Here is a 17,478-nt window from a genome sequence, read left to right on the forward strand (position 1 = left end):
GGCGAAATACGAAGGGAGAAATACGAAGAATAATACATAGACATGTGAAAGGATGAGTTTACCCCTTCATTTAAAGTCTAATGAACCGTATTCTAACGAATGGACCTCAATTGGAAAGAAATTGAAAGTCAAGGGACCTAAAGTGTCCAAATTAAAAGTCGGGGACTAATTTTGGAAAATCACTATAGTCGGAGGACCATTGCTGGAATTAACTCATTTTAAGCTATCCATTTTGTTTCAATGTTTCACCCTCACTGAGAAAATTTTAATTTCTTGATCCGCCACTGACTGCCTGTGAACAAGACAGGAGTTGGTGTATTTTTAAAAAAAAATTAATTTAAAAACAACAGAAATAAAAAAATAATTTAAAAAAAAATATACATGTCAGCATTATAAAGCACCAACCAGCTAAATAGGTAATTTAGGATCTGATTGAATAATTTTATCCGGTTGACTTAGAAAATCAATTTTACCATTTTTCCTAAAATAAAATATTTTAGAAGCAAAAATCGTTTCCAAATAATACCACATAATCATAGCATAAATATCCATTACCGTCCAAGTGAGTTTAGTACATTCACTTATCGTTATACTAATATAATTAACCACGCTAGAAGCATTAAACCCGCAAAGTACGTGCCCATGCTAAGAAGTGGTTTAACTTGTTATTATGCAATCCTCCAAGACCTCACAAGAAACAAAGACCCACAAGTCACTCAAAAGCCTACCGCAAATCCTATGGTCATGCTAACATAAAACCAATGCACATCATAATCATCATCTTTATTTTCATGCTTGGGAATTTCACCATCACCAACACTACAATTCTTTAAGACTGGAAGTTCGCAAAGGTTGTTGCCAATGTAACACGAAGCATTAAAGCCTTGAAAATGAGTATATGAAGGTATTCTCCCAGATAGGTTGTTATACACAAGTCCAAAACACCCAGAGCAGACAGATTTGAGAAGCTCGAAGGAATTTCACCTGAAAGCTTATTTCTAGAAAGATCAAGAGATTCCAATAGTTTCATGTTTCCCATGTCTAGATGGATATTTCCTATTAAGCTGTTTCTTTATAAATTCAACAATCTAAATCCCACAAGATCGATCAATTCAATTGGAATTTCCCTAGAAAATTTGTTCCCTGATAGATCCATGGTAGCCAACATCAGTAGAATGGTAACACCATAGTTGTACTCATGCCATTTTGTTGTCACTAAAGCACAAAGACCCCCATTAAATTTGAATAATTCATCTCATAGCCATCATCTTGAATTTCTCTCGTCTCATGGATCATTGCATTGAGATTTTCACGGCACCGTGGTATCACACCAACGAGGTTATTATCAGCAAGGTCAAGAATTTGAAAAGATTTGAGATGGAAAAACTCTGGTGACAATTCACCATTAAACTTATTTATACAGAGTCTTTGGATTGTCAAATTTGAAATTTTTAACCCCAACCATGTTGGGATGTTCCCCGTAAATCCATTTTCACCCAAATCTACTTTCAATAGACCAATATAATTCTGCAATGATGAATGTATATGGCCAAAAAGCATGTTCTTATGCAAGTCCAAAGATCGCAACCTACTCAAAAGCCCAATGGAGTTTGGGATGCTTCCAATCACTTTGTTTTCTTCCATATTTATGACATTTAAGTGTGGCCAATGCATCCAACAATCAGGAATTTCTCCGAATAAAGCATTTCCTCCCAAATGTAGTATTTTAAGCTTATTTGTCACATTTTGTGCATTGCATAAAAAGTGAGAGATATCTCCTGAGAATGAATTGTTTGAGAAGTTTAACTCGGTTATGTTAATAGAGGTACGAGGTAAAGGACCACTAAATTGGTTAGAGCCCAAATACACTAGTAACCATGGACATCCATTTAATTGCTGAATTGAGATCTCTTCAATTTTACCTCGCATTTGGTTGTGTGAAATATTGACAATTGCAATACTAGAAGATAAGTTCCAAAACCAAGTTGGAACCTCACTTGTTATTCCAGTATCAGATATGTCCACGATTTCAACATTGTGTAGATATCTTAGCTAAGTAGGAAATTGAGGACCCAAATTTCAACCACTTAATGCAATTTGTCTAAGTTGGAAGGGAGGCATCCAGTTTGGACTAACATTCAAGGTTAATCTATTTCCATATGCTCTTAACTCTCATAACATGGTGAGATTAAGAAAGTGATCAATTTTTTGTCACTATGCATTCCAACATGTTATTGTAAATGGTTAAATATCTCAATGAAACCAAATAGCCTAAACTCTTTGGAAGAGGTCCATAAAACTTGTTGTCTGAAATAAAGATCAAGCCTTTCTAACTTGCTAAGTTTCCCAATTCGCTTCGGTATTTATCCAGTAAGATTATTTCCACAGAGGTTAAGGGTAGACAAAGAAGGCAAGTTGGAAATGGAATTTGAAATGGTACCCTATATCTAAGTGTTACTAAGAAAGTGTTTCTGATTATTACAATCGTAAATCCAATTTGGTATGTTGGAATTCAAAGGGTTATTTGAAGGTTCAAAAGTTTTAAGGGAAGTCAAGTTCCAATGACCAATGAGACCTTGAAATTGATTCGAACTTATATATACAAATATTCTAAGTGGCTGAGACCAAACAACTGGCTAGATAATGACCCACTCACTTCATTACTAGAGATGTCATGAAATCTAAGAGAAGACATGTTCCAACTGGCGATGCTCCTCCAAAGTGGTGGCTGATCGGGCAGTTTCCGGTGGTACAAGATGTAAAGGTTCAAAACAAGATAAAGAGCAAAAAGAAAAAAAAAAATAGGGGAAAAGAAGATCTGGCAGTGAAAAAGTAAAGGAAGAAAGGAAAAATAATAATAACGATAAAGAAGGAGAATGTGCATAATGACAATAAAAAAAATGCCTAGTGGCGGAAGGGGTTGTGGTTGCAGTCATTGTTGGAGTTGTTATTGGAGTTTTCAACTTTGACCCTGTCGAGAGAAGCTAACTACTTAATACAGAAGGTTCAAGTGCGGCGGTGTCTTACGGTGCGACGTTACCAATAGTTCAACAAATATACACCATTAACGTTTCAACAAAAACATCATGTGCGGGGATTAATGTGCATGAGATTTGTGTATGTATGTATTCTAACAAAAACATTATGTGCGGTGATTAATATGCATGAGATTTGTGTATGTGAGTAGTTGTAATAAGGTACGTTAGTACGTGTTCTGTCGCGGTGATTAATGCGCATGAGATGTGCGTGTGTTTTGTACTCAAAGTGCGTCACTCTTCCACTGAGGCTCGAACCACCCCCACGTGGGAGTTCAACTTGGTACCATTGGTCCAAAAGATCATTGGTTAATATTAACTAATTTAGTTTAATTAATTAATTAATTTTTTTTTTATATATAATTGATACTTCATTTTGTATCAATAGCATCATCTCATTGAGAATGAATGTACTTTATATGGAACTTGAATATTAATTTTTAGAACTTTCCATAAATCTCTACAGAAACCTATGGATTTATAGATTTTAGAATATTCTATAAATCTCTACACAAATTTATGTACATATTTGTACAAAATTTTACAAATAATGGGAAGCTATATACAAAATGTAAAAATGATCTAGAATAATGTAACAAACCTCGAAAATATGTAGTAAAGATGCACAAGTGTTATATGTTTTGCATTTTGTTTACTTATTGACATAGTTCTTTTTGAATATTTTTAATGAAGAATTGAATAAGGGTTTAGCATTACATAATTCCTATTTAAGTATTTTTAATCAGAAATTGAATGGAGTTTAACCATTTTCCTAAGTATTTTAAACCAAAAGTTAAATACGGTTTTAACATAATTCACCATCAAGGGGATGCATTGTGTTATTGATAGAATCCTGCATAATTTATTAATATTAACTAATTAACTTTATTTATTTATATATTTTTTATTATTGATACTTCATTTTATATCAATAGCATCATCCCAATAGGAATGAATACACTTTATATGGAACTTGAATTGTTTTGAACTATCAAATGATTGGATTGTTGAGGATGGTTTCAGACTTTCAGATGAGCACCTTGAGGCTATTTATATTCATTCCACCTTTTTAATAGACGGTAGAGATTTACTTAGATCATACCCTAGAAATTAATTTTTAGAACTTTCCATAGATCTCTACACAAACCTATGGATTTATAGATTTTAGAATATTCTATAATCTCTACGCAAACTTATGTACATGCTTGTAGAAAATTTTACAAACAATGTGAAGCTATATAAAAGTGTAAGAATGATCTAGAATGATTTAGCAAGTCTCGAAATATGTTGCAAAGATGCACGGATGATAGACCGACTTAATTAGTATAAATAATAGGAGGGTCTCCCCCTTAGTTCTCATCTTCATCTCATTGCAACATCTACTACCTACTACTTGTAATCTTCACACTGTAACGTCACCCCACTTATAATCGACTCTATAAAAAATAAAATAAAAAATAAAAAGAACTATCCGCCGGTCCGTTTGAAATTTTGCCCGGTCGAGTGTTACATCTATCCTGTTTCTCAACGATCAGACCTGGTAATCAAATAAATAAATAAATATAAATATAAATATAAATATATATATATATATATATATATATATATATATATATATATATATATATATATATATATATATATATATATATATATATATATATATATATATATATATATATATAGTGAAAGGTTCCCGTGCGGTTGAATGCTTCCCGCGCGGATGTGCGGTGGATTAATGTGCCTGAGATTTGTACTTACAGGGCGTTTGGTTGGAGGGATTTTAAATTCCCTTCCCACTTAATTCCCACCTAATTCCAAAGGCCATTAAATTCCGTAGTTTGGTTGGAGGGAATTGCAATTCCCCCATTTTCATGGAATTAAAATCCCATGTCCCCCCCCCCCCCTCCCCCCCCCCCCCTGTGATTTTAATTCCTGGAAAAAAAAGATAGTGATGAGTCAAAATTACCCCTTCATTTTTTAACCTAAAATTAATGTCTAACAACAATAATGGACATTTTTGACTTTATACTACTTATTCCCTTTCAATTCCCATGTATACCAAACATTGGAATTGAAATTCCCAGTAATTCTATTCCTGTCAACCAAACAGTGGAATTTAAATTCCACTTTATTCCCAGTAATTCATCTCCCATGGAATTACAATTCCTTTCCCACATAATTCCGCCCCTCCAACCAAACGCCCTGTTAATGTGCGTGAATGTGTAAAATGCAGCAGAAAATATTGATGTCAACTTCTTCCCCATCCCCAGTAGCCATTTGCCCCCTCCCTGATGATGATGATGCGGAGGCGAGCTATGGAGGTTAAGAATTATGGGAATAATACAACAGAAATCCACACTTTGCTACTGTGCAAATTTTACTGTGCGTGCGTTATTTATATAAACATTCAACTGCATTAAGGGTAGCTGATAACCTAGAATCCATGGCCAAATTGAAGGAAGAAGTAACAAGAAGCTTGGGCGTTAATATGCGTGAGTTTCTGTTCTGCTTCCTTCTGAGCTCGTAATTCTGAAATACGTACGCACATTAAGCACAAATCTCATGCACATTAAACACAATACTCAGGAACACTAAGTACAAGACTCACGCATATTAACATGACGCACATTAAGTACAAATCTCAGGCACATTGAGTACAAATCTCACGCACATTAAGTATAAACCTCACGCACACTAATCCACCACACGGGAAGCAACAAATGCACTTGATCCCTTCCCTATATATATATATATATATATATATATATATATATATATATATATATATATATATTACTTCCAAGAAGCATTAAAGAATGGACCTAGAAAATCACTAGATGATAGACTTAGATAAACAAGGTTATTAAGATTGAACACCCATCTAGAAATAACAGTGTTGAATTTATTATTGGAAAGATCAAGAACTACAAGTAAAGAATTGTTAAGGTGAAGTAGATGAGATGGTTTAAGAAGACCACAACCAGATAAATGAAGTTCACGCAGGTAAGGAAGCATATTAATCACCCCTGCCTAATTATGTGTCACGGTCAGATTTGAGAGACTAGATAACCAATCAAGTTTGTCAACTTTGAGACCCAAATTTGGCAAACGTAAAATGTTTGCCAAATTCCTTGAAATCTCAAGTAGGATAGATCAAGATATTGCAAATTCACAAATGATCCAATAAAATTGGGATATGAGACCCATTAAAAGCTTCAAAGAGGCCACTAAAATCAAAGTGACGTAATTGTTTCAATTCAAGCAGACAAGAATTAAACTTGCCTTTAAGAGGATAATCAACAAACTCAACATATTCTGGCAAACGGAGTTCAATGATATGGCCAGTTACATTGTCGCACACGACTCCTCATTTACTACAACAATTTGTCCATCAACCCAATTTGTTGAAACTTTTGACTCCTCCTTGAAGCATAACAATGCCCGCTTCTCCGCTTTCCAGGTTGCAGTGTTTATATATATTTTATGCTACAAAACAATGGTTGAAATGTATTCGGTGCACTGTTTTTGACTTGTCGAGTCAGTGTTCAAACTTCAAAGTCTTCGAATGCCAACAAAAGCTCCCAAGTGATAATAAGTTCAACAAAGTCTATAAAACGTGCGGTGCATCGCTCAAAGAATTATATTGCTGCCCGGCCTTGGGGATCTTTTTGCGTGGAAAGAAGGCAAAAGGGTAAAATATATTTTCCCATTATCTCATAACAATGGGTAGAGTGGATTTGTATTTCTGGTGATTTTTACCGTGCAACAACAATCATTACAACTATGTGGATCATATATACTATCAAATAATATACATTCAGGACACATATAATATACTTTTAGTATATTAAAAATGTATATTTTATTCATAAAAAGTACATTACACTGCTGGAAATTTGCAATTTTCCGACCACCGAAAAGTGGTCGGAAATTGCCTTAATTAGGTCGGAAAAGACTGTTCCGACCTCTTTTCCAACCAATTTGGGTGTCCGAAAAAATACCCCTAGCTATTTCCAACCACCAGAGAGAGTGGTCGGAAAACTGGACGCAGTCAATAAAAAAAATCATTTCATTACAGAGAAATCTCTGTAATGAAATGAATATATATATATATATATATATATATATATATATATATATATATATATATATATATATATATATATATTTTGTTGCAAGCTGGTAAGATATTTGCTAAAAAATCATAAAATACACATTTCATATTCTTGAAGAGAATTCATTCATCAATATGTTTGAAGATATTTGCTACTATTGCTAGTTTTTCCATTTCGACAAAATCATCCATTAGCCTCATCTCTGAAACTCCAATCATTTTCTGTTCAGAGTTACTCTTCTGGTCCTTATGATTCTTGAAATGCTCTAGTTCAGATATCAAAGCACAAGCCCAAGCTTCAGTAGAAACACTTTGATGCTCCTTCTTCGATTCATGGCTTGATATGGAGGACATATCATTTGATATAGGTCCATAAATAGCCAGCTCTTCCTTCATTTCTGCATACAATCCTTCAATGCACTGGTAAGGTGAGTTAGCCTTCCATTCTTCTAACTCTTCCTTCAAACACATAATTTCAGCCTCCGCTTTCTTGTGAGCTAAATTTTGCATCAATTAACAAATTGCACAAAAGTTAGTTGGAAGGACTTTGCAGAAACAGGAAAAAAATTGAAAGAATCTTCAATACAACATGAATAAACAAAGAAATGAAGTTATCACCTGCAATGGCTTCTTCCGCCATTTTTGTGAACTTTGTGACTAATTCATCTTTAGCGTTGCACTCATCGAGAGCAGATGCTAACTTCTCATCAAGGCTTCTCACCGATTCCTCAACAACAATAGAGCATGTTCTAGTAGCCCTAAAAAAATAAAAGCATGTGTTTAGTAATTCCAGATAACATACCTGGTTATTATTCTCATCACTTACATCTGATGAGTCATCACTCCGCTTTCAGCATTGCTCATGAGAAGATTATTTGTATAATAAGAATGTGATAAATACTTAAAAGAGGCAACTAAATAAAGAAGAGGTAAAATAATTTAGGGTGAAAATTAAAAGGAATTCGACACCAAATCCACAACAATAGACCTTTGGGTGGCACCATCATTTCCTGAGATAGAAGCTGCTTTTTTGCTTTCGGCTTTGCCACCAGAACTTCCCTTTGATTTTTCCCAGAAACATTTTCCTTCCCTTCAGATGCCTTTGCATCTGATTCAGCATTTGCCTGCACTGTACTTGGGGCCTAAACATGAAAAAAAAATACAGAATGAAAAGCTTCTCTTGGAGCCTAAACAAGCATCTGATTCAATTTTCTTATGTTCCTATAATGTTTATAGAAGGAAAAGCAACAGAGAGTGACAAGCATAAGCTTTTACTTGTATTTTCTTTTCTTCTTTTTGGGAATCAAAATCTCGAGCTATACATAATGCATGCAAACACCATGTACACAACTACTTAAAATGTCAAGGAAACCAATAAATGGAATTTAGATGTATACTGAACCCATTGGCCTCTAGGATATTGAAGAAGATACACAGTTGCATACTGCAGCCAAAATGAGCCATCATGATGTGAAGCTAGTGCTTAGAATGCATCAGATGATCACCACAGTGTAAATATGCTATAGAACATTTGTATAGAGAAACAAAAATCGGAATATGCACATTGCTATCAATACCTTGAGGCTTATCCTCAGTGAATTAATAGATGTTTCTTTCAAGCACCTTTCACCTTCATTTCGACAAATCAAAACCTGGCAGATAGTACACACTAATTCAATCTTAGAAAAAACACATGTAAAAGTAACATTGTTCAAGAGGTCGACATAACCCTTAACAATCTTAATCTAATCATCTTGTTAATAACCCAGAAAACAAGCTAGGATGAAAGAATACCTTGGGTGTGGGGATCCTTTGATGGGCTTCTGTCCATATTTCCGCCATGAATAATCATCGGGTGGAATGTCTGAAAGCTTCATGCTTATGGCTGGAACTCTTGTTACCCTCTTCAATCTTAGCTTTCTGTTTTGATTACCAGTAATAGAATCAGCGATTCATCGAGGATAATAATTATTAATGATTGACAGAGAAAGAAAAAGAAAAAACAAAAAAAGAAAGGGAATTAATTTCTTTTTGAACAGTGGCATCGGCTGAAATTTAACTTCTGATTCAATCTCCAAACTATTATCTGATCTGCATACTGCCACCAAAATTGGACCACATCAAGATAGAGTGTAGATCAGTAGATGACTTGTATAACCATCCAGCAGATGTAATCACATACACAGCCAATTCTAGTCTAATTATAATATCACAAAACCAACAAAATTTTTCCTACTTCATCATTGGCAACTAAAAAGATTATAATTACTAGCAAAACCTCAGGTTTTTAAAAAATATAGTTTCAATAAGAAAGGGAAAGTTACGAACCTGAATTGGTTCAGTGCTGTGAGATTTGCAGTCCCAGACACGCAAAGATTTATCATATCCAGAAGATACAACTACAGTAGCATAATCATTAAACTTCACAGCATTCACCTGGCAATGATGTTGAAGATGACAGTGTGAGGTAATAGTTGCAGACAATGCATTAATTTATAATACAGAAAGAAGTACATAATTACATATATATATACTGTATATATATATATAGTTAATAATAAGGAGCAATGGTTCCAGGCATTGGAAGTGCAGATAAAATACACATTTTACTAAATATATACACATAAATATATACACACACATAGGTAACCTGCAGATTCTGTTCCATTTGGAGTCAAATGATACTTAAGTTATACGGTCTTGATATTATTGGCATCATGTAGTGATCAAGTGTTTAAAAGATGAGCTTCAAATGCAACATACATTTAAGGGTGAAAAACATATTATCATAATTGTAATTTTCAGTGGTTTCAAATTCACACAAACTCTCAAAACCATATATAGAAAAGTCATATATGCAATTCAAAGCACTAAAGCAATTCAGAACACACACTAAATTATATAGATGTTAGCACAAAATAATTATCAGGAAAGCTATAATACCAAATTACATACACCAAATTAACAGTTGCTACTTAGAAAAATTCAGCACAGAATCTAGATACAGCTCCAATCTTAGAGTTAAGATGCCTTTAAAGTATTGCATTTATATATATTATTACTCTGTATTTTTGCCAAAAAAGAAAATGACACATGCTCTTTGATTGAACAATCTTTAAATGAAAGCAAGCAAAATTACATACCTATCAACACCAAAACTCAGTTTGTTAAACTACGCCAGTCTAGTGAAAGCAAGCAAAATTTCACCCTTACCTCCCCCGTCGGTTTGAGGCGACGACTAGCGAAAGGAGGAGCGTCGTCGGTTTGAGGCGATGCCTGCCGACTATAAGCTTGAATCTCCGGTTCTACTTCTTCCGGTGAGTATATTTTGAGCGAAAAGGGAGCAAATCCGTCCAGATCTGAGCCGTCCGATTCGGTTTTAGAGATTAGGAGAAGAAATAAATAACAAAAAATTCGAAGATTCGAAGGGAGACTTACCAGCGGTGGTGGAGGCCAGCACGCAGTGGCGGTGGCGGAGGCTAGTAGGGTCAGTAGTAGGTCGAGACAGAATGGCGGCGTCGGCAGTTGCGTCTACTACAGGTCGCGGTGGTTCGCGGCGTTGGCGGAGGAGGCAATATCGGCTGAGAGATGGATGAGACGAAGGCTGAGATGAATAGTTTGAAGTAGCTGTAGTGGAGGAAATTATAAATGGTTTCAAGGGGTGACTGCTCAGTTGCTTGACCATCCGTTGATGGGAAGCAATGTCCAAAAATTAGAGTCTCATTAACGGAGGCGTGTTGGTTATAAGTATTTTTATATTTTTTTTAACAGTGTGAGGGCATTTTAGAGAAAGAATAAGCTTTCTCTCCGCTGCTTTTAGGAGGGTTTACAAGCGCCGCTTCTAACCACATTTAAATACTAGTCGGTATTTACTGACCACTACGAGAAAGTGGTCGGAAATTTCGACCACTTTCTGACTAGTGCAAACTTTGGACGAAAAAATTAAAAAAAATTCTTTTTCGCGACCACTTTTTTCGGTGGTCGAAATGAGGTCAGAAAAATGATAATTTCGAGCAGTGTTATTTGATTACTAAAAATAAATCATTTTGTATAATTTACATTCAATACACGAATAATGTACTTTTAGTATCATAAATGTACTTTTTGTTACAATTCACATAGCATTATGTGGACCATGGTCCACAAAATAATTTGCCGTGCAAAAAAAGAATGGTCCACACAATTGTGTGAATCATGAATATCAAGTACATTTTTATATTAAAAGTACATTATTTTTGTACTGAATGTACGTTATATAAAATAATGTACCCTTAGTATATTAAAAATATACTTACAAAAAATGTACCTTACGTACATAATTAATGTACCCTTAATATATTAAAAATATAATTTTTATTTTTATTTTTATTTTTATTTATGCAATAATGATTTGCAAAACAAACATCAGGCCCCATCCTTGAGCCCAGGGTGAATCCAAAAGCAAATTTGGCATTGAGTGACAATTTTGATATATTAATTTGAATGGGCTACTTTTGATTTGAAAAGAGTTAAATTAAAATAGATTTTTATTCTCCTGAGGATAAATTTGATTTAATATGCACCTTAAAATGGATAATTAATAAATAAAAATTAATTTTCAAACAAAGATGTAGAAGGAAAATTGTTAGGAATGTAGCGGAATAATGCGGAAGCGAGCGGAATAATGCGGAAGCGAAGAATCGAAAATTGAGAATTATAGAAGTTAAATAATGGGGAAAATATGTATAAAAGACAAATGAATAATTAACAAGGGAAAATACAATATATATATAAACTCTCAATTGAGAATTACAAGGAGTATATATATATTTATATGAATATACGTGAGAGTAGCTAAAAGAGAAAGAAAGAAAGAAATCAATTAAATTGATATTGATGTTAGAATGAGAGGTGCATTACAAAGAAAATTAACAATGCTATTTATACTCTAAAGGAAGCAACAAATGCGGTAATTGCATGGAGACACAATGGAGACAGTTGCGGCATGAAATGGAGCTTGATGCGGCATAACTGCTACGTGGGTGCTGCATGGTGAGTGGAAGACGCCAACATGGAGAAATGGTCTTTCATGGATGAATTTGAACCACATATTCTAACAATCTCCACCTTGGATCAAATTTATTATGGGAATTAACAACTGGAACAGCCGACTAAACTCAAGCACTGCTTGAACTTAGCAATAGGAAGAGCCTCAGAATAGCAGGATGGAACACCATCAACTTCCTGTGTGACTAAAAGAGCATAAGCAACCAAGTTGTTTTCATCCTTACTAGCATACCTAGCAGGTTTTTTAATTGTCCTCCTAGGACGATCCACAGCAATGGAATACTCTCGTTGTGGCTCGACGAGAGGTGCGGTGCTAGTAGACGCATCATCTTTAGTATTAGCATCAGTGGTAGTAATACTATCAATAGGCCTGAACTCAAACTCCACCTTCTCACCAGTACTCTGCGTCTCACCTGTACTGGGAACTTTTCCAGAAGAAAATAGTGCATTTTCATCAAAAGTGATATCTCGACTCAGAATGATTTTCCGAGAATCAGGAGACCATAGACAATACCCTTTTGACTCAGAAGCATAACCAAGGAAAATGCATTTGACAGCTCTCGGGTTTAATTTACCCGTACTGGAATGAGCATAAGCAGGACATCCAAAAACTCTTAAAATAGAGTAGTCAACAGGATTACCTGACCAAACTTCTTCTGGAATTTTAAAATCAAGGGATGAATGTGGAGATCTATTTACCAAATAGCAAGCAGTAGAAACGGCCTCGGCCCAAAAATCACGCCGTTTCCATAACCCAGCATTAGAGAGCATACAACGAGCTCTTTCCAATAGAGTCCTGTTCAAACGTTCGGCAACACCATTTTGCTGGGGTTTACCAGGCAAGGTCTTGTGCCTGGCGATTCCATTTGCCGCACAAAAGTCATTGAAATCTGACTCACAGAACTCCAAGCCATTGTCTGTCCTGAGCTTCTTGACTTTTTTACCTGTCTGAGTCTCAACAAGTATTTTCCACTTCTTGAAAATAAAAAATGCCTGATTTTTGTGTTTCAAGAAATAGACCCAGACTTTACGAGAAAAGTCATCAATAATAGACATAAAGTATCTACAGCCTCCCATAGACTGGAATTTAGTTGGTCCCCATAAATCGGAATGTATGTATTCCAATACATCTTTGGTACGGTGTGTAGCAGCAGTAGAGAAACTAACCCTCTTTTGTTTCCCAAAAACACAATGCCCACAAAATTGTAATTTACCCGTACCTGAACCACCAAGGAGGTCTTTCTTGCTCAGGATATGCATGCCTTTCTCACTCATATGCCCCAGACGCATATGCCATAATTGAGTGAGATCCGCATCAGACATCGATGAGGATACCGCTACTGAACCTGTCACAGTACTGCGATGCAAGACGTACAAGCTTCCCGAACGAGAAGCTTTCATGAGAACAAAAGAGCCTTTGATGACCTTTAGAACTCCACCTTCAGCTGTGTACTTGCACCCCAGAGATTCCAAGGTGCCCAATGATATCAGATTGCGTTTCAAATCAGGAATATACCGGACATTGGTAAGAGTCCTGACAACGTTATCATGAGTTTTAATCTGAACACTTCCAATTCCACTAACCTTGCATTGGGTATCATTACCCAACAAGACAACTCCACCATCAACCGGTTCCAGAGAAATGAACCAATCTTTGTGGGGACACATGTGGAATGTACAACCAGAGTCCAAAATCCACTCGGTTTCACTCTGTTTCTCACCGGAGCTAACAGATAACAATACATCACCATCTGAATCACTTTCAACAACACTAGCTTCAGCGGACTTCTTTTCTCTCTCTTGCTTGTTTTTCAGCTTAAAGCATTCAGTCACATCATGACCATGCTTCTTGCAGTACTTACAGGATTTGTTGGACTTGGATCTAGATTTTTTATTGCTACTCTCTGTTTCAAGTGAATGACCCCTTACAGTCAAGCCTTCACCTTTGTCCTCAGACTTAATTTCAAAGTCAAACTTTTCTTTGGACAATAGGTTTGACTTAACATTGTCGAAAGTAAGGGTATCACTACTATTACCATACAACATAATTTCTTTGAAATGCTTGTATGATTTAGGGAGAGAAACAAACAATAAAACAGCACGATCCTCATCGTCAATTATGACATCAATATTTTCCAAGTCCAATAAAATAGAATTGAATTCATCTAAGTGAGACTTAATAGAAGTACCTTCCGTCATACGGATTGTGTACAGACGCTCCTTCAGGCGTAGCGTATTCGCCAGAGTTTTGGCCATGTAAAGCGCATCCAGCTTGGACCATAAATCTGACGCAGTCGTCTCACTTACTACCTCACGTAGAACTTCTTTAGACAGGCACAAAAGAATGGTTGAACGTGCCTTGTCATCCAAATCTTCCCAAGTTTCATCTGTCATTGCAGCCGGTTTCTTCTTCTTCCCAGCTAGCGCTTTCTTCAAACCGTTCTGGGTTAGAACGGCTTCCATCTGAACCTTCCAGATAGAAAAGCTAATTTTCCCGTCGAACTTCACGATATCGAACTTGGTAACAGTTGACATCTTTGAAAGTAACTCTCAATTAAACTTGGCTCTGATACCACTTGTTAGGAATATAGCGGAATAATGCGGAAGCGAAGAATCGAAAATTGAGAATTATAGAAGTTAAATAATGGGGAAAATATGTATAAAAGACAAATGAATAATTAACAAGGGAAAATACAAAATATATATATAAACTCTCAATTGAGAATTACAAGGAGTATATATATATTTATATGAATATACGTGAGAGTAGCTAAAAGAGAAAGAAAGAAAGAAATCAATTAAATTGATATTGATGTTAGAATGAGAGGTGCATTACAAAGAAAATTAACAATGCTATTTATACTCTAAAGGAAACAACAAATGCGGTAATTGCATGGAGACACAATGGAGACAGTTGCGGCATGAAATGGAGCTTGATGCGGCATAACTGCTACGTGGGTGCTACATGGTGAGTGGAAGACGGCATAACTGCTACGTGGGTGCTGCATGGTGAGTGGAAGACGCCAACATGGAGAAATGGTCTTTCATGGATGAATTTGAACCACATATTCTAACAGAAATAGCAGGACTTGAAAACTCTGGCTACTAGAGACGCAGGACGAGTTAGGAGTCGCCATACTTGCTTACCTAAAAGAGATAGATTCATCTCCCTTAACCGCCGAAAACCCAAACCGCCTTTTTCCTTTGGTGAGCACAACTTTGCCCATTACTTCCAACGAATGCCTTCACCGCCTGCCCCAGACCCAGACCACCAGAACTTATTCAAAACGGTCTCAATCTCATTACACTGCCCCACCGGTAAAAGAAAAACCATCATTGCATAGCAAGGCATTGCCTGAAGGACATTTTTTAAGAGAACCTCACGTCCTGCACGAGATAGGAACTTAGAGTTCCAGCTATGAATCCAACACAAGATTTTATCCTTCAAGAAACCCAGAATAGCCTTCTTGTTTCGGCCAACCAGGGAGGGAAAACCAAGATATTTACCTGAAGTGTCCCCCTGGTCCACGCCTAGAATATCAACCACCTCCCTTCTGCACTGCTGAGATACATTAGAACTAAAGCAAATAGTAGATTTATCAAAATTAACACACTGGCCAGAAGCAACAGCATACTTATCCAAAACTTCCCTCATCTGAGTACTCTCCTGCAAATTAGCTCGGAGAAACAAAAAGCAATCATCCGCAAAGAGAAGATGTGTAATTGATGGCGCACCTCATGCTATCTTGACACCATGTAATAGCCCCCTCCTCATCTTGTTATCAATTAGGGCACTCAAACCTTCCATCACGAATAAGAAGAGATAAGGGGACAAAGGGTCCCCCTGCCGTAGTCCTCTCTCTGGAATAATTGGGCCCAAATGCCTCTGCTCATGCAAAATATGATAGTTCACAGAGCCCACCGTTTCCATAAGGATGTCCACCCACTTCTGAACAAATCCCATCTTCAGAAGAACAACACGCAAGAACTGCCATTCCACACGATCGTACGCCTTGCTCATGTCAACTTTCAAGGCCGCCACTCCCTCCTTACCCTTGGTCTTGCGCTTTAGAGAATGGTGTGTCTCATATGCTAACATAACATTGTCGATAATCAATCGCCCTGGAACAAAGGCGCTCTGAGCCGAAGAAACTAATGTATCAAGTAAGGACTTCATTCTGTTAGCACACACCTTTGCAGCCACCTTGTAAACTACATTACACAGAGCAATTGGTTGTAGATCCTTCATAGACACTGGATTCACCTTTCTTGGAATGAGCACAACAAAGGTGTCATTGGCCCTATCCGGCAGTTTAGTAGTTTCCACAAACTGTCTGCAAAATAAAGTCAAGTCCCCTCCTAACACATTCCAAAAATTTTGGAAGAAACCCGGTCCAAACCCATCCGGCCTTGGTGACTTATCAAGATGCATTTGGAATAAGGCTATGCGGACCTCCTCAGCACTGACTGGCCGTATCAGTCTCTCGTTATCCGAGGCAAAAATACGAGAGGTAATGCAAGCAACAACCTCATCCAACTCGCCATTTACAGCCTTGAACAGCCCGTTATAGTAATCAACCATAACACTGCCCACCGCATCAACCCCCTCAGCCCACACCCCATTGTCATCTTGCAGCTTATGGATCTTATTCCTCCTCCTCCTTGTCTTTACCGAGTTGTGGAAAAACCTAGTATTTAGATCCCCACCCCTCCACCAGTGCTCCTTAGCCCTCTGTTTCCAGTATATGTGCTGCTGCTCCAACAACTGAAGAAGCACCTTCTCAACACGATTATATTCCACCACACTATTATGCTCATGCCGACCACGAAGATTCACAAGCTTAGCCTTATTCTGCTCAATACGCTTTTGAAAATCTTTATTATAAGACCGCCCCCACTTCCCTACATCCTCACTACACACGCCCACTCTATCAAGGAAATCCAGGCCTGCAGATTTCGCCTAGCTCTACGCTACTATTTTTCCGAATGTTTCCTCCTTCAACCACATATAATGAAGTTAAAAATTAAAGTTTGAAAAGCTTTTAAGTAGCTAGTATTTAGAAAAATATATGAATTTACACTAGTAAGTATAAATACATCTGAACACTTTAATGAATTTGAAATTTGTAACTAAAAAGCTCTCTTAGACGCAAAACGGATATTTTGGAATCAAAAGCCTTCAATCAATTTCGGGTTATACGGTTATACCATGTAGTGGATTCTTTAGAAATATTTTCGAATTAAATTCAATAATTCCCAACACAAACTTGTAAGTTTTGA

At 36.5% G+C, this 17,478-nt stretch overlaps 1 protein-coding gene and 1 long non-coding RNA gene across 2 annotated transcripts in view; both read right to left on the reverse strand.

Annotated features, from left to right (window-relative positions):
• Window positions 1-17,478, reverse strand: part of LOC109148875 (LRR receptor-like serine/threonine-protein kinase GSO1) — a 32,604-nt gene that overhangs the window by 10,698 nt on the left and 4,428 nt on the right. The window contains exon 2 of the mRNA XM_019296637.1: window positions 935-984. Within this exon, the coding sequence (XP_019152182.1) occupies window positions 935-984 (50 nt within the window). The remainder of the gene's footprint in view (window positions 1-934; window positions 985-17,478) is intronic.
• LOC109148876 lies at window positions 7,262-10,802 on the reverse strand. The gene is made up of 8 exons (XR_002048900.1): window positions 10,591-10,802; window positions 10,366-10,511; window positions 9,481-9,588; window positions 8,947-9,072; window positions 8,730-8,804; window positions 8,141-8,294; window positions 7,771-7,910; window positions 7,262-7,649 (listed from the first exon to the last, which is right to left on the reverse strand). It is a non-coding gene; the product is annotated as an uncharacterized LOC109148876 (long non-coding RNA).

This window comes from Ipomoea nil, unplaced genomic scaffold (genome assembly GCF_001879475.1).
Source record: "Ipomoea nil cultivar Tokyo-kokei standard unplaced genomic scaffold, Asagao_1.1 scaffold2144, whole genome shotgun sequence".
NCBI lineage: Eukaryota > Viridiplantae > Streptophyta > Magnoliopsida > Solanales > Convolvulaceae > Ipomoea > Ipomoea nil.